The sequence below is a fragment of the Caretta caretta genome, chromosome 2 (genome assembly GCF_965140235.1).
Source record: "Caretta caretta isolate rCarCar2 chromosome 2, rCarCar1.hap1, whole genome shotgun sequence".
NCBI lineage: Eukaryota > Metazoa > Chordata > Testudines > Cheloniidae > Caretta > Caretta caretta.
The window spans coordinates 180,404,657-180,427,637 of record NC_134207.1 but is presented as its reverse complement, the minus strand read 5'-3'; the positions used below and the strand labels follow the sequence as shown (position 1 = coordinate 180,427,637).

Here is a 22,981-nt window from a genome sequence, read left to right as displayed (position 1 = left end):
TTAGATGACCACCACAGTGGTGTTGCAAATGCTTCTGCTCTAATATCTTATAATGCAAGACTGAATGCAGAGAGAGGAATGAAACATACTCAAATGTAGTTTTATGCTGCTTTAAAAAAAACCAAAAACCTTCATTTCACACCTAGTCACATTCAGCATATTTCTTTTTTTCCCCAGATAAATTATGGAGGGAAGGAAAGAGAGCTACTGGGCTTTATGTTCCAGGACAAGGTTGCTATGTTTACTTGCTTGTGACTAAAACTTAAGACCCTCTTTTCCTAGTGCATGTTGCTCATGTCTGTTGCTCTTCTTCTGCAGTAGTTAGAAGTTGAAATCTTTCTAGAAGGACACTTACAAAGATTCTCCTAATAAACTTAGCAAATTGGCAAGTGAAATATAATACAACTGGGTCATTTAAAAAGAAATCTCTGCAGTGTTAGTCTGTCCAGCATGCTAGAACTCAAATTTGTTTAAATGCCACCAAAGCTTCCAAATTTAAACCGTGTTGGTTTTTTTGTTTACAAACTAATGCTGTCAAGTGATCCTACTTCCATTTTTCCACACAATTCGATCAAAGGGATAAGGTTAACTGTTATGCTTCTAGGATAGAAGGGATCAGAAAACACAAAACACTTAGCATCCCACAAATTCTATGGCTTTTTCTCTAAATACTTTTCTCCTACTGTTAAACAGTCTCCACATATGTGTTAGTCTGCTTGGCAAGCTTTTAGGTAACTTCAGACACCTCAGCAGGCGCTTGCATCTTAGTCTAGTTCCCCTGAGGTACTCTCCCACACTTTGAGGTGTATAGGGAAAGGGGTCCCTTCCTGGCCTGGCATTGTCTCTTAAACCCTCAAGTATTTGTGGAGAAGTGGCTTATCTTGAGCCACTCTTTCTTTTTTTTTCTTTCCTTTTTGCTTGGTTTAGCTTAATAGGGTCTATAAGTCTATAAGGAAAAACAGTGTATTCCTACAGTCAACATGCCAATATCCATGTCCATATATAGTATTCATAAACTACAGAGAAGCTCCAAGTCCATCAGTGTTAATGGTAGTCCCAGGCTAGGTTACCAAAGGTCATGGACTAGAGTTTTCTCTCCATGCAGTTGTCCAGCACATCTACCTCTCATTCAAGGAAACTTCAAAACTGAAGGAAACTTTGTCAAGAGAAGCATATTTCTCCCACACAAGAGGAGGTCTCCAAGAACCCTTCCACACACAAAATAGCTGGCAGTAATCCCCAACTCTTCTTAGTCTCTTTATAAATCTGTGTCAACTTGTTAGTCACATGATCAAGAGCCTTCATTAGCTACCATGCAGCTATATTTAATAACTTTCCTATCATTTACAAAGTAGTTTGTAACTATGATCCTCACTGGAAATGAGAGGGGAAATAAGGGAGCCAGACTAACTTGCTTAAACTAACTTTTCTAAAGTGGATTTTACTGTAGTTTGATTGAATATAAGTAACTTTCTCTTGGCACATAGTAAACTATGGAGCCATGGGACTTCTTTTGTTGTAAGCAAAAATCCAGCATTAGTCCTTTTTCTCTCCAAACTATAATAGTCTTGCTTTTTTAACTTCTTTGGTACCTGAAGACTGCCTATCTTCTGGTGCTCAAGATACATTTGCCAAGGTTTCTCTATTCCTTTACCTAGTGCAGGAATAAAACCACACACTTCACCTGGGATAGTCTAGTACTCTAAAAATGGTCAGATCTCTTGCCTCTGCAGATGTGCTTTATGTATCTGGGCTAAACATACTGACTACCTAACAGCTTTTCAATTCAAAGAGTGCTAACATTTCTGACGACTGATAAGTCATCTTATTTAGGGAATTTTCTCCTTGATATTGTATATACCCTTAAGCAATAAATATGGAGGGCCTGATCTTGTTCCCATCGAAGTCACTGGCAAAATTTCTATCAATTGTGATGGATGGCATTGGTTCTGTTTGATGCTTCTTCACTCGATATACACATCAAGTCCTCTCAAGGAGAAGGGATTCTTCTTCATGTATAGTAGTGAGCACGCTGGTGTTTCAATATTGGTGTATCTGCTGGAAGCATGGGCTCTTTTTGCTTTTAGACATTGCATGGCTACAGTGGATCTCATCAGTAACATGAAAAACAAACACAACATTATGCTTCAAAATAACACACTTAGATTCTGAGTTATCAAATCATTCCAATCCTGTGGAGATTCTGTGAACCTCTCACCTTTTATATCACAAAGTTTTTCCCTACTGAAACAGTTTCTACAAGGCAAAATTGAGGTTTAACAGTTGGCTTGTTATAAACACTCCATCTGTCCCTGAAGTGGAGACCTGTGAATGATTTGGGAAGATGATAGAATTTAGATATGAATGAGTCTTCACTTGCATGGAATTGTTTCAAGGCATGTATGTTCTGTTCAACAGCTTAGCATTCTAATTACACTTTAGTGACACAGAACCTACTTATGCCCTAGTTTTAGCTTGGTAATGTTTTAATAGGTTTATACAAACAACTGTTTAAAATCTATTTTGTCTCATGGCTTAACTGTAATGAATACTCTAACCAAGGTTTTTAGGTTTTAGCTAAAAAGCACTATTGGTGGATATATTGTCTTGTGGTCATGTTTTCCGCTTTACTCGGGGCTGGGTGTGTGTGTGCGCGTGGGTGGGTGGGTTAAATACATTTGTAAGCAAAGGAGAGTTCAGATGGCATCCAAGTGCCTCCTAATACTGAGGACGTAGATTACGTGCACATAGCCAAACCTTGAAAAATGAATCTTTCTAGATGGCTATACAAATAGCATCCTGCTCATACCCTAGAAAAGTAAAATTTGGGTTTGTCTACACTGAGAAGTTAATTCAGATTAAGGTAGGATGTGAATTTAAAGTGGAGTAGCTATTCCTGATTAACTCCTTGCGCAGACTTTGGGAGTGGATTGATTTTATTTGGAATATGGCACTCTTATTCCAGATAAGAGCATCCACACATGGAGTTCATCAGGAATAGCTCCTTGTGTAGATAAGCCCTTATAAGTGGAGTCAGAAGATCAATAACACTTTTGACAGCAAGTGGCTGTTAGCCCTGGTATTTAGGGATCTCTGGCCACTCTTCCAATGACAGATGTCAAAACCATTCGTTGCTAATCTCTTGCTGTTGCTGATTTGTTTGTACTGGGAACAAAGCTGTTAAGATGCATCAAAATTAAATAACTAAGTTAAGGGGCTTGGTTTTTTGCAGGTTCCCTTTTTGTCTCCTTTGGAAGGCCACATACATCTAAAACTAAAATGTCAAGTAGACTCCTGTGTGGAGGAAAAGGGATTTTTGGTAAGTAACTTGCTCACTGTTTGCTAAATCACCCTGACTTCCATTAAGTAAAACAAACACATTTATTTTCTGGGCAGTAACCAAACCAGGCTTAATAAATGCTCAGGTGGAAATGATTCCACGCTACCCGTATCTTCTGATTTAAAGTAAAGTTTCTAAGACTGGTTTAAGATATCTTATTTGCCTAGTTAAAAAGCAGAGCCTATTGAATCTACAAAGTTGTCTTAGGTTGAAATCGCTTGGTATCAATATTGCCTTTTGATGGACTGATTTTATTTATTTAAGTCTAATTGTCTGTTTTGTATGGTTGTGGCCAGACCTTTTATTGTCGTCATGCCCTTCCATTAACCTCCCTTTGAAGGAGCTAATCTGGCTAGTAAATGACAGTGACATTGGGTGAGATTCTAGAGGCTGCCAGAGGCTTTTTTTTCTGACAACTTGGACTCTTTTTGACCTATTAAAAGCAAATCGTATGTAATAGAATGTATTCCGTTTTGTGAACAAGCAAAACTTTTTTTTTTTTAATGTACTCATTATGCTCTCCTTCTAGCTTTTGGCTCATAGCAGGCAAGTTACTCTCATTGTATCAGAAACAAATTGTTTAAAATCAACATCTGTAAAACCAAACCTTAATTAATCTGGCCTTGGTTGTTTAAATGTAGCTGCCATTCCAACCTAGTGAAATGCATTACTGCAGTTGTATCCAGCAGATGGCACTAAATGTGTTGTAAAAATGCCTTTGCAAAACAAGTGTCTACTATAATTTGATTTATTCCTAGTCCACGATCTGTCTTCCTTTCCTCTCTATATAGATGAAATTGGAGCTTACATTCTACCTCTTGAAATCCCCTTCATTATTATCTGCAAATTGTTGCATGCTTCGTTATCGATGCCCCCACTTTCCTTAACAGCCTCTTTTTGGGTCAGCATTAAACTTCTATTTTCATGCAGTTAAATGGACTGCTATACTATGCTAAGCACAAACAATAATATTTGTTTTCACTATAGTCTTAAAAGCCTTCTAGAGTGGGCTCTTTTACACTGGCTTCCTGTACTATTGAAATGTGTTGCCTTCTGAATTGCCTAGAAAAGGGTGTTTAATGTGATACAGAAAAACTGCTAATCTTGCCAAGAGAAGTAAATGCTCTGCATAAACTAAAGAAATATAGGGGTGTAGGCTAGCCCAGTATCTTGTCTTCTAACAGTGGCCAATGCCAGGTGCTTCAGAGGGAATGAACAGAACATGTAATCATCAAGTGATCCATCCCTTGTTGCCCATTCCTGGCTTCTGGCAGAGGCTAGGGACACCATCCCTCCCCATCCTGGCTAAATAGCCATTGATGGACCTATCCTCCATGAACTTATCTAGTTCTTTTTTGAACCCTGTTATAGTCTTGACCTTCACAACATCCTCTGGCAAGGAGTTCCATAGGTTGTATGAGCGTTGTGTGAAAAAATACTTTTTTGTTTGTTTTAAACCTGCTGCCTATTAACTTCATTTGGTGACCCCTAGCTCTTGTGTTATGAGGAGAAAATAACACTTATTTACTTTCTCCACACCAGTCATGATTTTCTAGACCCCCTTTTCATCTCTTTTCCAAGCTGAAAAGTCACAGTCTTAATCTCTCTCATATGGAAGCTGTTCCATACCTCTAGCCATTTTTGTTGCCCTTTTCTGTACCTTTTCCAATTCCAATATACCTCTTTTTTTGAGGTAGGGCAACCAGAACTGCACACAGTATTCAAGATGTGAGCATACCGTGAATTTATATAGAGGCAATATGATATTTTCTGTCTTACTATCTATCCCTTTCCTAATGATTTCCGACATTGTTAGCTTTTTTGACTGTCATTGCATGTTGAGTGGATGTTTTCAGAGAACTATCCATAATGACTCCACAATCTTTCTTGAGTGGTAACAACTAATCTAGACTCTATCATTTTGTATGTATAGTCGGGATTATGTTTTCCAATGGGCATTACTTTGCATTTATCAACATTGTATTTCATCTGCCATTTTGTTGCCCAGTCATCCAGTTTTACAGATCCCTTTGTAATTCTTGGCAGTCTGCTTGGGACTTAATTATCTTCAGTAGTTTTGTAACATCTGAAAATCCCCCTCCAACTTCTTATTTAAGCTTACTTGACTCCTCACTCAGCTTATCATAACATGGTCAAATTCTACATAACTATGTGATCACTTAACGTTTTTAATGACTCCTATATTGCACTCTTACAATAGCATTTTGCTGAACCAGTTCTGCCAGTGTCTGTTCTAAGTCAGTGGTTTTCAACCTTTTTTCATTTTGTGGACTCCTAAAAAAATTTTGAATGGAGATGTGAACCCCTTAATTTTAGACTAATCTGTGGACCCTCAGAAGTCCACGGACCAGAGGTTGAAAACCACTATTCTAGCCAACACCTTGAGATGCTTGCAATTCAGTGCTAGAAGATCATTTTATTTATTAAAAAGTTTATCTTTTAAACTAACTTCTTAACTTTTTTTTGTTTTTTGAAATATTGGGGGTAGCAGCACTCTAAATCTAGGATTAACTTCTAGATTGCAGGTGTGTGTTAAAAAATAAAAAAGCTCAATACGCACATCAACAGCTTTTTCACACAAAAAAGCTTATTGGATGTGAGGTCTGTGGAAGGCAACCTGGTGTCACATCATGGTCATTACAAATGCCAGCTCTTAGCAGTGAATCGGATCTTGTGAAAAGCCCTATACGAGAATTAAGTATTCTGGGAAGACAAAACATGTTTTAATATTGAGGCGAGGGATGGGAGGAAATGTCACATGTATAGTGAATTCTAAGTGCTGGTGGTGGCCAATACTATCCTCTGTTTCCTAAATGCATAGGGATACCATGACACTGCCAGATTTCGAAAGCTCAGCATGCTGGGTGCTGAACTCTTGAAAATCTGCCCTACTGTGTCTAAAGGCAAGATCTAGCCTCTGATTTACTACAGCCTTGACTATACACAAATTTAATATACTAATATCATTAAAGTGGTGTGCTCCCTTCCTGCCCCCCCCCCCCCAAAAAAACCCCCAAACAAACGACACAGTGGTCGACATAAAGGTGCTTATAGCAGTATGATTAACCAACATAGTTTAAACCAGGATAAACTGGTGTGTAGAACATGTCTAAGTCACACAGGTCACTTAATTTTTCTTTTTAGACAATGTTTGAAGATGTTAGTGGATTTGGGGCTTGGCATCGGCGCTGGTGTGTGCTTTTTGGAAACTGCATCTCTTATTGGACATATCCAGATGATGAAAAGCGAAAGGTAATGTAGTTTATAATCCACCTATTATATTGCTTAATGTGGGGATTCTTAATCTGAAATATTTCACAGTATCTGTTTTCCCTTAATCCTGCATTCATCTTTTACTGATGCAGAGTTAGTCCTTATAAACCTAAGCTCTTGAAGCTTTTTGGGGTGGGGTGTGCAAGATAACTCTTCTCTCAATTTGATTAACTTCTGTATAACCCAGGACAAAAACCGAGAGGCAGATCCTAAAGTTGGTAGCAGTTTCCATGGTAGTGGGGCAGCAGGTCCTCATTTTCTCTATTTAATTTTCAGGATTTAAAGCTTTTTCTGTTAGTGATCTTGTCTGATGATTGATGTGTCTTGTTGTTCAATTTAAGAGGTGATGTAACACCCCTGACAACTCTAATAAGCAAGTTTCATTTAAATGATATATGTGGATTACTTCAAGTTTGTCAGGAAGAACAGCATTCTTAGTCTGACAAACCCCGTCCATAAAGCTTACTTTTAAGCAGTATGCTTTACCATAGTAGGGGCCCAACTGTATTTATAGCATGATTTACTGCCTATGGAATTTACCAAACCATGTTACAACTATGGCTTGTAGTCTTGCAGCTCCTTAATGTGGTTGAGTGTATGGTGCTTAAACACACACCTTGTAGACAGTTTGTTACTCTTTAGCTAATGGCCCAAATCAGAAAGGTTCATCTCTCATTGATTTGGACCCCTCTTGGCTCCTCAGTCTGGTTCTACATGTGTATGTAAATGTTTTTAACTCCTGAGGGCTCCCTTCAAGGTGTTTTTTGACTCACTTAGGCAGTTTACCATTAAAAGACTAATTTATTGTCAAAGCACAAATTTCCTCTTAAAATTCTGGGTCAAACACTGGATCTCTTGGGCTTTCTATGCCAGTTCGCATGCATAGATATAGCGTCTCCCTGTTAGCAGAAGACAGTGCACTGGCCAGCTTTGCCATAATGAATCATGTACTCTTCCTCCCTGCTGGCTGGGAGAGATTATACTGTATTTTACAGCCTGAAAGATGACTTGGATAGGAAAGTTCTCTAGACCTTGCTGTCTAAGGAGCTTTGGGATTGCTTCCCAAACTTCCTTGTATCAAGTCTTCCAGGTTGTATCATTGCCTCTTTCTAAAAACTGTGGGCAGGGCAGCTATGGTAATAGGTAACATTATTAACAGCATGTAATTTTTTGTTGTTGTTGAGTCACTGTTCTTCCTACTGGCCTATACACAAGATCTTGTGTATACCATGGCAAGAACCCCTACATTCGGTGGCATAGTTAACTTGCTCTATCTCAGTCTTTCATTCCCAATCAGAACTATGGCTCCTATAACATTAAAATTTGTCAATGATTACTTTAAACCATAGGTCGTCTTAGGTTGGCCTTTCTAAGAAAACCTCCGTAGTGTTTTCGGTAGCCCAGCTCACAACCTTCTTCCCCATGTGTCAAGGGAAATCCCTTATGTGGCTCATCTGCTCAGCTTGTGAGCCCTACCCTTCTTGTTCTCGTGGCTCCCTAGCTGCAAGCCGAGACTATCGCTCTGCCTCTGTGGAACAGTGCAGGGATCATACAATGTAATACAACTAACTTTCCTTACACCAAATCCTGTGGCTATAGAATCATGCTGTACACTAAAATGAATGGTGCAGTTTACATCTCAATGCTACTATTTCAGGCTTTCAGTAGATTTGGGCAACCATCACTGCATCAGCTTTGGTTCATACTTCCAAAGCTATCTTTGTGACTAATAACTAGGTTTGGAAGGATTTGATTTTTGTTGATAAATGTCAATTTCACAGTGTACACACACACACACACTTTTTTTCCATAGATGATGGTGATTTAAATTTACAGATAGGTGAAGTAAGAAAAGTGCTTCTTGAGAACATAGTTTGATTTAGGGATATTTATTTTGTATATTTTGACATGTGATGTTGACAATTGTAATTCAATAATTGTCTGACTCTTCCCCGCCCACCCCCCCATTATGTCATTCAACTCTGAAAATTTAAATAGATGCTGGTGCATAGTTCTGTAGTAAGTATTGAATTCTGCAGCCATGTAGTACATGGCAGGGTAGGGCTTGCTTATTCCACTGTAATATCTGCAATCTCCCACTCCAGATATGGCTGTTTCAACTTTTGGGTGAAGTGAACCCTGTTCATGTATGGGTGGAAAATCTGTTCTGGGTGCACGTCATAGGATACCTATTGGCAAACAGTGTTATGTAGAATTACAAATCCTGTTTGCTATAACCTGACTTTTCCACTAACTTTCAGCATCCTATGGGCCGGATAAACTTGGCTAACTGCACTAATCGTCAGATTGAACCAGCCAACCGAGAGTTCTGTGCCCGACCCAACACTTTTGAGCTAATCACTGTCCGACCTCAGAGGGAAGAGGATAGAGAGACTCTGGTCAGCCAATGTAAAGACACTCTCTGTGTTACCAAGTAAGTGAATAAATATGAACTGTAACCTTTCTGCAGCGTATTAGGATTGATATTAACAGGCTATGATGCTGTTGATCTTCAGAATTTGAATAGGACCATTATCAACTGCCATGTTAAGACACTGAGTGGGTTAATCTTGAGCCATTTTGTTTAGTTCTGTTTTGCTGTTCTGCTCACATCCAGTCTTGTGAGAATGAGGAACCGCAGCTCTCATTTTGAGAGCAGTATTAGTGTCCTATAGTTTGTCTGACAGACGCTTTGTGTGGCGGACAAGTGTGTTTGTTTTGTTGTTTTTTTCCCCCCTTCATTTTTTCTGAGCTCTGAGTCTTGATTGGTTGGAGGACTAACAGGACTTTTTCGGAAGGCTGGTTGGCCTTAGTGACTTGGATGGAGAGTGGGAAGGATGTAGTAACAGATCTTATTAATTTTTTTTTTTTTTTTTAAGGAACTGGTTATCCGCTGATACTAAAGAAGAGCGTAACCTTTGGATGCAAAAACTCAACCAAGTTCTTGTTGACCTTCGTATGTGGCAGCCTGATGCATGCTATAAACCTATTGGAAAGCCTTGAAATGATGAGGAAAATTGCCATGAGATTTTATGTACAAGAAAACAAACACAAATTATATTATAAATCCTTTTATATGTAGGATTGTCTAAGGTCCTCTGGGTTACTTATTATACTTTATGCTTTAAATCTGGAAGAGTATGTGCCATTCATTATACAGGACTATATTATGCAGTATTTGTATTTCTCTATTAGAATTTTAACTGATCTTTTTTTCCCTAACATTTATGAGTGTGATAGGAAGCAATTAAGTTCTATGAATGTGCTAAAAATTTTTATAAACCTCTACTTCTTGGAAATCTATACAGCTTAGTATGTTCTCTTAAAATATCAGTTTATTCTGAAACAGCTAAATCAGGACTTAGGTTTATCACAGGAAATCAGAAATTTCTTGTAAAACACAAGTGTACTAGTTAACTGTATTTTCCTTAAGGGAACAGTGACTCCTCAGAGTACACACAGTTTACTAGGTAGAGTGCTGAAGCAGGAAGGAACTTCAATGCTTTGAGGTTTTCAGTAGTTCATTAGGCATAAAAGTTGCCAGTTTTGTGCACTTTACAGCACGCAGTATAAACTTTCGCTTGTGGAAACTACTTGTGAGCAGAACAAAAAATGTACAGATACATCCAAAACTGTTTCTTACATTCTTAATCTTGTCTGCCATTTCTTATACAAACCAGTTTATGGACAAGTGCATGGCACATGCTATGTGGTTTACAGGAGTTGAATTATGTATGCGGTATGTTGCACATTTTCATAGAAATAAAATGTCTTGAATATTTTACTAGGGTTTTATAAATTTAGTTTCAAACTGCCCAAATGTTTGGTTCTGGAATCTCATGATTTGTACAGACTATAATTCTCACTATTCCGCATTTGAGCACTAGGAAAATGTATTGTAAAATTGTCTTTGAGTTTTATTTAAAAAAAAAAAAAAGCGCTGCTATATCCCAACTAATACTTTTCTGGCCATAAGGAATACCATAGAGTTGGCTGTAAGTGCAGGTAAAACGTACTGTACTTCAGGCCATCTGTAAAATGGCAGAACTACTCAGTTAAAGTCCAAATATGCAATGTTCACAAGCTTTCCACTGGGCTTAGTGTAAAGTACTATAGCACGACTGCGAGTGCAGTAGTGTACTTTTAAATTGCTATGAACTGTTAAATTTTCACACTTGAAACACTAAATTCTGTCACCCATACCTCTTTCATCCTGTCATTTTGTACTATCGCTCTTGAATCTAGTTTTTTTGTGTCTTTAAATATTTCAGAATGATGTATTAAGATTTATTTTATTCCCTTTATGTAAAGAATAAAAACACTGAGTAAGCTTCTCAGAAATGGGTCGCCTACAGTAATAGAAGTAAACTTTGGATTGGAGGGGGGAGAAGAGTGGCTCTGAAGGAAGTAGATAACATTTCAGGGCTTCTAGTCCATGTACAGATGGTGGATTGGGTTGTGCTCAGTGGAGGGAAAGACTGACTTGTATATAGAAAACAAGATGCATTGCTGATGTCTGGCCCATACCATACTAAGTCTGTAGTGATCTGACAATTGTCTGGTCTGTTTGTTTGATACATTCACTCCAGTTCAGAGGTCAAGTAATCATGCTACAGACCTCTACCCTCCTGGCAACTTCATCAGAGACCAAGTGTTGGGTATGGAGACTAGCGGTGGTCCAACCTGATCAGGACTGAAGCATGTTGGCAGGGCAGCATGAAGCTTGAACTTCCACTGTCTAAAGTCCTCTATCCAGAAAGAGCATAATCTCCAAGTTTATGCACCATCTTCTTTCACAAGTGAACAGCAGGAAAATGGCAAAGAAAGTCTCTTGGCCACCAGTGATGGACACACTCAAAACATAAGCAATGCTCAAAGCAGTGTCAAGGGACACCTCTCAAGTTGAGGGTAATGGAGCTGATGACATATGAAATGTAGGTACTTCAGAATTCAATATGAGTTACAGAAAACTGCCCTCCCTACTTTTTTTTATCAGGCCTGTCTATGTGAATTTAAATTTTATTGAAATGAAAACTTTGGACTCTATTTTAAACTTCTGACCACTTCATTTGCATGCTGTTCACAAGCAATCTCTTTTTGAACTGCAAGCAGTCCAAACTCCTGAGCAGCTTAACCCTTCTATTGCCAACATAATTCCTGCACAGTGATGGGTATATTTGATATCTTCCAACTCCAAAACTAGAAATGGGATCTTTGTCCCAACAGAAAGCCAGGGACTCCCATCCTTCTACAGCTAGCTTCCAGCCCTAATAAAACAGCAAGAGATTGGATCCAAAATTTTATGTGTATGGAAGTGTTTTTAAAACTTTGGAAAACTGAGATCTATAGAGTAGGTCTTACTGTACAAAGGGAGCTTTATCAGTGGAAGAATAAAAGAATAGTGCATTTCTAAATTTTAGTTTGTAAATACATGGTGTACTCAGATCCTATCACAGGCTGATGTGAGAAATACAATCCAGTGCAGCAATTGAGTCATGTAGGCTTGCAGTGAGCAGAAACATGCTTCATTAGTTTATCAATAAGCAGTTGTTTAAATTTTCAGTGGTTATATTTCAGTGACTTTTCTCTTTAACCCTCTTAAATGTGAACTATAAAAGCTATTTGAGGGGCTTGAAAGCGACTAATTTTTTTAAAAAAGGAATTATTGTATTTTAACTAAATTTGTTCCCATGTGCTTTGAATCTGGGCTGCTGACTGTAGCACCTCAGTGAGTGACAAGAGGAAAAAGTGGTTTAAATGGGAACTGATATTTTAATTTTTTTTAATGGTATTAAGTGTTTGAATTATAAGCCTTTGTAAATCACCAGACAGGAAAGAGATTATTAGAATAAAATGCTGGCTTCTAACAGAAGGTGCTAGGTCACGTCCCCCAGGAAATGCACCTTGACTCCAAACTATTCTCAAACATCAGAGGACAAAAGTGTTTTTGAGTGCTTTCTTCCCACCAGCTAAGTTTGCAACTCAAAGCAGGAGTAGGGGAGTAATAAAAAGCCCTGACATGAAGGAACTGTAGCTGGCTGGTGCTTGAGGGCAGGTTTTCTAGGCATAAGCAAGAGAGCCCCAGTGTTTAGCCTGGATTAGATTTAAGGGACTTGTATATAGCTCAGATGGGTGGCATGTGACTCCTGCACTTGGGGAGGCTGGGCTGGAGTGCTGGAAGTAGGGGGGACCCATTAGTGCTTGGACCATGCCCCTACTCCCTGTTCAGCCTCCTGCCCTGGAGGTTCCCCATTCCTGCTTGCCCCCTGAGGCCTGCCCATTGCTCATGCCCCTTCTGACACTCCCCCAAGGTGCCCTGCCTGCCACCTGCACCTCTTCACCCCCTCTCTCTCCACCCCATCCCCTTGCAGTCCCATTTCTCCCCCCTGTCCCCCCAGCCTTTCAAGGAGTGAAAAGGTATGAGGAGAGGGAGGGGAAGAGGTGCAGTGTGGGTGGGGCCATGGGAGAAGAGCAGGATGTGGTGAAATCTAAGTATAGAACCCACAGCCAATTGGGGTTTGTGCCCTGCCAGCTTGACAGCTCACTCAATAGCAGCGGACACAGTAGTTACAACTCACCCCCAGCTTACCTGCAGTACTGAGCAGCCTTATCTCACACTGACTTCAATATGAGTTAAGTGCACTTAACTTGCAGGCTTAGGCCATATTACCTACGATTTGTATTGCAGTAGCATCTGGGAGCCTCCGTTATGGACTAGGACCCCATTGTGCTAAGCACTGTACGAAACAGAGAATAAAGACCGTCCCTGCACCAGAGAGCTTACAATCTGATCACAGGCTGTATTCTTTTACGCTTTAACTACATTATATGGACTGAGGTATGCTTGTTTAACAGATTTTTCCTACTGGCTAGCACTGCTCATGTATAGATTGGCATAAAGAATGGAATAAGGGGCATGAACTCTTCTTCATTAGGGATGTTTTATGCAAAGTCTAACTTTGTAACTTTTTGTTTAAAAAGGCAGGTGTTTGCTACCTTTACCGGCTTGCCGTGAGGTCACTGCTACCAATGGATCCAACCCTCCATCACTTATATATAGAGTCCTAACCTGAGCTGACCCCTTCTTAGCTTCAAAAGCTTCCTCATGTGAGTAAAGGCTGCAGGTTGGCCCCAGTATTTTCGTGTGACTTTGACAACTCACAAACAGTGTAAATAATACTACTTTTTTCAGAGTTTAAGTATATCTTTTTTCCAAATGCATAACGGGTTGTCCAGGTGGACCCTACATACTCTCAATGGGGGCAGGGGAAACACCTCTGCCCAATCAGATTGACTTAGTGCTGCCAGGCAAATCAAAATTCTGTTTCATAGTCCTCCATGGCACATTTTTAATAAGCAAATAGCAGTTTTAATAATAGATTGACACAGCCACACCAACCGTTACATACAATTTATGGCAACATCAATGAGTTTTTGTTTGATCGGATTAACCATTCAAAGTCATCCACAGGGAGTCACCAAAGAAATCTGAGATAGGCTTCTTCAATTTAGTAGAGGCAGAGAAAGCCCTGTTGTGGATTTGCAAATTGAGGTGGTTAAATAGTCCTGTCGGCAAACATCCATTGATTCATTTTCATGACTCTATACATAACCAAAGCTAAAGCCTAGGTTACTCACATATGTGGCTTTGCAGATGAGATGCAACACTTTTTGGAAAGATGGCTCTTACGTCATCTGGCCAAAAGAGGCTGGCTTTGTTTCTTTTCCTTGCAGCCTAGAAGACACTAGTAAGAATAGACAGTGCTGCATGGCTCAGGCAATGTTGAACTCAGTGTCCCCCTTGATCTTTGAACACATCTTCAATCTGTTTATTGAAGGGATTCTCCTTTCCAAGCACATGGGGCCATTCGCTTAGTGCCTTCTGCCAGATAATGCGTGCCCCCAGGGCTGAAGTAATCTGCAAATAGTTTACACAAATACCGTCAGTTTCTTATTTTTATTTGTGTTACCATAGTGCCTAGGAGCACTCAGCATGGAGCAGTACTTCATTGTGCAAGGTGCTGTACAAACAGAACAAAAAGACAGACCCTGCCCCCAAGAGCATTCACTTTGACGGGCAGAATCCTGCTTTCCTTACACCTGCGGGTCAGTTCCACTTAGACAGTGAGCAGGTGCAATATTCTCTTTTTGTGAGGAAGTAAAGCAAATCTGGAGTAGAAGAGAAGAGATGGTACTACTGGGCAGAGCAAGGAGCTGGATGGAAGTGTTGTTCCTGGTATGAGATCTAAGATGCAACTGACCTGAGGAAAGTGACTGGTCCTTGTAATTGGAAGCAAGCTGGCCGCATGTTTAGCTGGTAGCCTTTATTTTTGCAGGTTTTTCTAAGCTTAGATTAAACAAGCACTTCAATGAAACTGTCTGTCTTGTTCAGGCCACTCATCAGAGAAGGAAAGTAATGTAGGCTGCTTGTATCTGTAGACAGCTCTATGCAGCAGCTACTTAAAATTCATTTTTAGATGTGCTTTCAGATTATTATGAGGTATGAAAAAATGAGTAAATTGGCTGCAAGTCTTAAGCAGAGAACCACAGAAGTGTAGGACTGGAAGGGACCTCACTAGGTCATCTAGTCCACTCTGCTGCATTCAAGGCAGCATATTCTGTTGCAGGCTAGAACCTCGTATGGCTGCTGCCTTCTCCGTGAGCTGCTATTTCAAACAAACAAACTGGGCCTGATTTTTCAGAGGTAGTGAACACTCTTAGAGGAGCTTTTCAAAAGCACCTGCAGGATTTAAAGCAAAAATCTGTTGAAAGTCAAAGGCCTTTGTGTGCCTGAATGGGTCAGGTGCTTTTGCAAATCCCTCTTACCCCCCTCGAAGTCAATGGGAACTGCAGGTGCTCAGCCCCTCTGAAAATGAGACCCATTAGTTCTAAGTTCAAATCAAACCAGCAAGTGCTACTTCACGAGTGGTGCTGGTTGATTGCCAGTCCCTTTGTATGAAGACAGCATTGACTGGTAACACATGTCTTAATTAGTCCCTTCATTAGCAGAGTGACTGTCTTCCCACAGTCGCTGCTTAAACACTGTAGAAGGGCAAGAGGGTGATTTGATAAACAGTATAACTTCAGTGCAAAAAAAACCACTCCTAAAGAAAAACAAAAACAAAAAAATAAAAACTCTATTTCAGTCTGACTCTTCTGTAACAAAAGTTCTTTCATATGCAGTTAATGTATTTTTTTAAAAAACTGTAATTTCTGACCTACAATTCTACCTCTTCATTTTGATTATACGGTTGCTTTACTTTCATCTCAGAAGATTCACTGTTGCATTGATTATAATTACAAGACTAAAATAGGACTGTGTGTACATGGTTTTACCAAGCTGCAAACTTCATTTTAACTGCAAAGGCTAGTTGCCTTCGCTGTTGCCTCTTTACCTCTGCTGTGGACTGAAATTCTGAGAGGTACAGGGCTGACAACAGAGGGTCATTAACCCAGGCTGGTCCTCTGTTCTACATCCACCATCCTGGGCAACAGGTTGGCTCCCACTGAGGATATTGATTTATCAGGGGAAAGGACACTTGGCACCTGCTAGTGGTTTGTGATCACCTGTTAAGGCTGCTCCTTGAGTCACCTATGCAAGAGATTGAAAGAGCCATGGGAAGGTTGGGCAGGAGAGGAGAAGGGGATGGAGCAGATGAGGTCAAAAGAGACAAGCTGGGAAAAGGCGGCTCAGTTGTTCAGAACACAAATGATGGCTCCCCTGACTCCAGCGCAATGAATGGTCTGGGGTGGTGAGGAAACTGAGACAGGGCAATGAGGGTAGGTTATTTTTGTGTGAATCTGTTGGTGTCTTGTGCTATTAAAGGGAGAGCAATAATGTGTTAAAACCAGGGTTCTCAAACTGGCGGTTGTGAGGTTAATACATGGGGGTCGTGAGCTGTCAGCCTCCAGCCCGAGTCCTGCTTTGCCTCCAGCATTTATAATGCTGTTATAAATTAAAAACACTTTTTAAAAATATATTTAAGGGGGGGAGGGGTGTCACACGCAGAGGCTTGCTATGTGAAAGGGGTCACCAGTTTGTTAAACACAGGCCACACAGAGACTTTACACAGGATTCTACCTTATCCGAGGCCCCCGGAGCAGGTAAAACCAGAAGGTTCACAACTGCAGGTGGAGTTTTGGGAGAGGTTATGTTTAAGCTGTCGAGGTGGGTAGTAGTCTGAGGGCTGTGACCTCGTGCCAGAGATTGGGCAGTGGGCCTTGTGGTCTAACCTCCCAGCAGGGTATGTCAGATAGAAGATCTACACCCCATGAATGTGCCTAGGGAACCCATGGCAGTGACTGGACTTTGTTCAGTCTCAAGAAGCTTAAAACATATGGGATCTGGTGTCTGAGGCCTGGTCTACACTGGGGGGAATCTATCTAAGTTACGCAACTTCAGTTACATGAATAACATAGCTGAAGTTGACGTATTTAGACCTACTCACCGCAGTGTCTTCACTGCGGCCGCTCCCCCATCGACTCCACCTGCGCCTCTAGCAGTGGTGGAGTACAGGAGTCGACGGGAGAGCTCTCGGAGGTCGATTTATCATGGCTAGACTAGACGTGATAAATCGACCCCCCCGCTGGATCGTTTGCTGCCTGCTGATCCAGTGGGTAGTATAGACATACCCTAAGTCCCCTGACAGCAGTCTAGTGAGTGGCCAAGATGTGGCACTCAACTGATCTGACCTCATGGTAGCAATGAGCTTCAACTCTGACCAAAAAGGCCACTTTGGGGATGAGAATCTCCAGCACTGGGTCATCCTTGGTTTTCTTCAAAGCCAACAGCGTACCAATTCTAGCAGTGGGTTGTGGACATTTGTCTGTACCTAAATCAAATGGCTAAAAAGATCACCAACTACATTTTGCATGTGCTACTATGTAACTGCCAGATGAGCAGAGACCCAGAAGAGTCAGATGTCAGCCAGGAACCTATAACTGCAGTGACCTGCCACTAATCTTTTGCAGACCATTACTCTGTTTTTTAGAAAAGTATACTATCTGATTTCAATGGGGAGCTATACCAATTTACACCAGTGGGGATCTGGCCGTGCATGTTTTTATTTTATTTATTTATTTATTTTTTGTTGAGCTGCTGCGAGCTGGGGCAGGGTACGTTTCCCTTTAATTTTAATTACATAACTTGTCCACATGTCATTTTAGCTTTGTCTTTCTAATACAAATGGATTTTGTCATGACTTAAGGGAGATTCTAATCACCCTAAAGCTGTGTTTTCCTGCCTGTACATAATCATTAGGAATCCTTTAGAACATCTCATACAGGCTCTGATTGTGACTCAGGGCTTAGAATTTTTTTTTGTTTTTATAGGAGCCTGTTGAAATGCATAGTCGTGTCATATGTACAAAGTAATCAGCTTCTTTTAAAACAACCATTGCCCTTAAAGCTATGTAGGCCTTGCAGTGACTTTTAGTGGGATTGTTATAGTAAAACAGGATTCTGGGAGCTTAAAGGAAAATAATTGAATTTTCTGTCTGTTTTAAAAAACAAAACCGTTCTCTCTCTCAAAAAAAATTACAGTATAAATACAACCCGATGTAACTTTCCTAAAGGGATGAATCACAAGACAACATTAAGGGTGGGATTTTCAAAACCACTTAGCCTTGGCCTGACTGTACCCACTGCAGTAGGAGCAGAGATAGGCCACAGCTGAGTGCTTTTCACAATCTCTCTAGTTCCCACTTCAACATTTGGAAAAATATATTAGCAACTTATGTAAAGTCTCTATAAGAGTGATTTACTTTCTTAATAGGTGGAAAATTCGGGCACTTGAATTAGGGTGTGCATTTCCACACTTGCTTGAAAGCGGCATTTAGGCCGTTTCAGGGAGTGAAAATTCTTTACCTCAAAGTAGCACCCTGGAACCCCCATATTCACCACTGTGATCTGATGATATGTTTGGTACAACGCATGCCTTGTGAGGTATCATTTTTAAAAGTCTTGATCTGTTGAACCTTAATATCCTGTTGGATTGTACTGTTGTATCATTGTAGGTGAAGTTAGGAAGTATTGCTCTATGTGCTACTGAAATATGTTGCAAGGTTGGGAAACGCCCACAGCCAGCCTTTCAATTGCAACAAAGGAGAGCCCAGACATTGTTAATGGCCCATCAAGAAGAATCCACTATCCCTGAGACTTCTCAGAGAAGGTACATATTCCATGGGGCTGGGCGGACTAACCCACATCACAGCAAGGATCTTTCTAGCCTCTGGAAGAAGAGTGGCAGTGACATCATCACTTAGCCTCTCACCCCCCCCCCCCCCCCATCTCAACATCTGGAAGATCATCTGGAAGATAAAGAGGTTGACTTAGGGAGATTGGTCCCAGGCTGGAAGGATGACAGTTTGGTTCAAGTCTTGCTTAGTCTAAGTTAGATTGTGAATTTATTTTTATTTCCTAGGTAACCAACTCTGTGCTCTCTATGCCTGTTACTTATATAATCACTTACAATCTATCTTTCTGTAGTTAATAAATCTGTTTTATTTTACCTACAACGTTTGTAATTTGAGCTGAGATTCCCCTAGCACTTCAATCAAAAACCAAGGCTGGTGCATATCCACTTTCCTATGAAGAGGTGATGAACTTATTAATGAGTTTGCACTGTCCAAGGGGTCCTTGAGCAGCGCAAGACGTTACGGTTCTGAGGTGGGGCATTGGCTGAAGCCTCTCTATTTATGGCTCATGAATGGCTGGGAGATCATTCTTGTAACTCAGTTGGGTGTGTCCCTGCTTGTGGCTGGCTGTGTACGTGCAGTGCCTGTCAGAGGCTGGTAGCTTGATATTAGCACCACAGTGTGAGGGGCAGCCTAGGGTTTGGAGGGCTCAGTGGTCCCACAGTCCAGGTTGTATTCTGAGGACCCTGTCACGCAGGGGTCTGTGGCAGGAATCTGTGTGGCCGTAGCAGTGGCTGCAAGTGGCTGTGTCTGTATCTTGCTCCTACCTCAGCAGCCCCTTCCCCTGCCCCTCAGTCCTCCCTCTGTCTCCCTTGCTGGCACCAGCCTGATCTCTGCTTGGGGAGGGGTTGAATCGCCATTGGGGTTCCGTGGATTCATCTCACTTCCTGCTACCCAGGTCTGGGGATTGTTCCCGATCATCCTGCTGCTGGCCCTGGCTCCTCTGGAGCTGGTGCTTCACCTGCCAAGCTGGGCAGTGTACAGGAGTGGCTCAGTTTCGGGGGAGGAGGGGAAGGCTGAGCCCTCATTAGTCTTAGCTCCCCGCTGCCTGTGCTAATCACATGGTTAACTGTTTGCAGGATTGGTGCCTACATTTGAAAATTGGGCCTAGGTTGTCGGGAGAAGGATGACCATTTGGCTATCGCACAGAACAGAGAGCTAAGAAATCTGGGCGCCTCCCCCCACCAGCTCTGCTTCAGCCTTATCATTGGAGCTAGTTGGAACACTTTTGCCTAAAGAGCTGATTTGTGCTAGGTGCTGTACAAAGACAGGATTCCGGCTCCAAAGCACTTATCTAAGAAGACACATGAGATACGCCAGAGCTGAAGGGGAGAGAGCCAGGTGTGTTTAAAAGATGATGATTATAAGGACATACAGTACTGTGAGCCCCATTTCTGATCTGTGTCCTCTTTTTCCTTTGCATTGGGTGGCCCCTGAGCAGATCTACCAGACTGGGCTGGGCAGGCATAAGATGTGGGAGAATGTAGACACCTAGGGGATTTAGACATCTACAAGGTTAGGGCACAGTTGAGTTGGGGTTTGATGATTTAAATTTTGGCCATAGGCACCTTAACCATGAGATCTTCAATGATCTAAAAATCAAAACAGAGTCCTACAAAAAGTGGACACTAGGTCAAATTACAAAGGATGAATATAAACAAATAACACAAGTATGTAAGGACAAAACGAGCTCAAACTAGCCAGAGCCATAAAGGCTAACAAGAAAACATTCTACAAATACATTAGGAGCAAGATCAAGGACAGGACCAAGACTTCCCCCCTCCTGCCCCCCCATGTCCTGATGCCTCTCTACCTCCCTGCCCCCTGACAGGCCCCCCCCCCGGGACTCCCACCCCTATTCAACCCCCACTGCTCTTTGTCCCCTGACAACCTCCGCCCCATCCAACTGCTCCCTGTCCCCTGACAGGCCCCCGGAACTGCCTGCCCCTTATCCAATCCCCCTGCTTCCCGCCCCCTTACCATGCCGCTCAGAGCGGCAGGACTGGCAGCCATGCTGCAGTGCTTCCTGGCAGGAGCAGCAGACCACAGTGCTGGCAGCGCAGCGAGCTGAGGCTGTGCAGGTGTGGGGACAGCTGGGGACTAGCCTCCTGGACCAGGAGCTCAAGGGCTGGGCAGGACAGTCCCACGGGCTGCATGTGGCCTGTGGGCTGTAGTTTGCCCACCTCTGTTCTAGATAATTAGTCCTGCTACAAGTGCAGGAGACTGGACTAGATGGCCTCTCGAGTTCTATGAAAGCAGATCAGGCCCCTGGAAAATAAGAGAAAAAGAAACTGCCAAGCCCCCCTCATCATACTAACAGCAGGAGCACTAGACTTTAAGAGCTGCAAAAGGCTAATGGGAGAGGTGAGAGAAATAATCCAACCAGAAGTCTAAACTCACATGGCCAGATCCAGGTCCCTGTTAATAGCTACTTTCTAATATCCCAGTGGCACAAAGCAGATTTACAGCTGTCCCCTAAGTGGCCTGCTGACAACTCCCCTTGCAGATGAGAATCACCTAGAGTGAGCTACAGCAGCTGCATGCCACTATGTCATCTTCACAGCATAGGGAGTGTGGGCAGGAGAAAAGGGGCCTGGAGCACTGATGCACTCCGGCAATCCATGGATCCAATGGCCCTTTGGCAGCCATTGAAGTTAGCTGTAACTTGGCGCAACCTCTGCTGAGCCTCAGGATAAGAAGGCATAAAGGTGATGTAATACCACCTTTGCTCTGCCCTGAAGCCCCAGGTTCTGCTCTTTGCACAGCTCAATCAGATCCAAGGCTTTGGACTGTAATTTGTTATTTCAGTGCTGTTGCCAACTAAAAAACAACAGTTTCTATTAACCTCAAATAGTTCACCAAGCTTTGCAAATGTTTCATTCAAAAAGTCCTGCAGTGAAAACTGAGCCCATTCCAAGCTTTCCCCACTACATTAGGCTCTGAGATGGTACTTTTTTGTGACAAGCTACTTGTACTTTTAGCCAAGCAAGAATGTCTGCTGCAAAGGAGACTCACTTCTAGCAGGAGTCTGTTTTAACTTGGAAAGAGAGATGCTTGTCTATTACCTCAGCTGTCTATTACGGATATAAAAAATAGATGAGGCCTGTAATATCTAATACAACTTTAACACTTTCACAACCCTCACTGCATAGCCAACAGCAACATTTGAGAATATTGGGCTGTATTACAACTAGGGCTGGACTGGTGTTCAAATCCCCCACCCCCGTAGGGTACTTCACATATATTCTGTCATTAACTAGGGCCACCATACTGAATGCCATCACAGTAGGCAGTAATGCCCTTGAAAGCAATACTCCTAGCAGTGGCTTTGCCATAGTGTCCCGTCAACTTTATCGGACACAGAAACATCACCATCACCAAAACATCACCAAAATAACCCTCAGTTCCTTCAGGCAGTGACCAAAATTCAACATGCTGCCACAACCAGTCTGGAGAGTAGGTTAGACATTCCAATAGCTGATCTGCCTATGGTTCAAGGGCATGTGTTTCTAATATAGGAAGGAATGCAAATGTTTCTAAACTCGTAAATCCACCTCTAAAGGATGTGATGATTAATAGCAGCCACTGTTTTTACTGCTGTCTTGCACACCTCACATATATGAGAGTTTCAGCACAAAACTAAATGACACAAAGATTGCTGGGCTGATTCCATTTTTAATGTGAAGCCCAATAAACTTTTCACCTGTTCTGTGCATTTTAATGTCTTGTAATTATAGCCAAGTATATAACCTTTTGCTCTACTATCTTAGATGAGCTAAGCTTTAAAAACATGGGAAATTGAACTGTCCTGTGAGAACTGATAAAATGCACAAAGGCAATAACTCCAGCATGAGCCACTCCTGTGCTGAGTCATGGCCTGGGCTTTAATGGATAAGCTGAACTACAAAGTTCAGGTTTTGAATCTCCCTTTGTAGTAGTCCACAATGTAATTAGCCAGCAAAGCCACATGACAAAAGTACTGTTCAAAACAATCCCTCTGGATACTAACCAGCCCTTTATGATGATATTAGGATCTTGGGACTATGGCTTGATTTTACCTAATTCCGTCTAATAAAATAATCACAATAATATTTTACATCTATATAGCCTTTCATCCTTAAGGATCCCAAATCCCTTTACAAAACCTATGGGA

The 22,981-nt window shown here is 41.6% G+C and overlaps 2 protein-coding genes across 6 annotated transcripts in view; one reads left to right on the top strand and one right to left on the bottom strand.

Moving 5' to 3' along the window:
* The window catches only part of ANLN (anillin, actin binding protein), a 41,058-nt gene extending 30,640 nt beyond the window's left edge, over positions 1-10,418 (top strand). For 2 of the 3 annotated variants that reach the window (XM_048839208.2, XM_048839206.2), the window contains 5 exons: positions 178-231; positions 3,233-3,319; positions 6,506-6,613; positions 8,896-9,068; positions 9,514-10,418. In XM_048839208.2, coding sequence (XP_048695165.1) covers positions 178-231; positions 3,233-3,319; positions 6,506-6,613; positions 8,896-9,068; positions 9,514-9,637 — 546 coding nt within the window. In that variant the 3' untranslated portion in view covers positions 9,638-10,418. The remainder of the gene's footprint in view (positions 1-177; positions 232-3,232; positions 3,320-6,505; positions 6,614-8,895; positions 9,069-9,513) is intronic. The other variant, XM_048839207.2, reaches the window with a different exon arrangement.
* A 3,535-nt stretch (positions 10,419-13,953) lies between these two features.
* AOAH (acyloxyacyl hydrolase) overlaps positions 13,954-22,981 on the bottom strand; it is a 117,382-nt gene continuing 108,354 nt past the window's right edge. For all 3 annotated transcript variants that reach the window (XM_048839204.2, XM_048839205.2, XM_075125621.1), the window contains exon 22: positions 13,954-14,552. In XM_048839204.2, the coding sequence (XP_048695161.2) occupies positions 14,424-14,552 (129 nt within the window). In that variant the 3' untranslated portion in view covers positions 13,954-14,423. The remainder of the gene's footprint in view (positions 14,553-22,981) is intronic.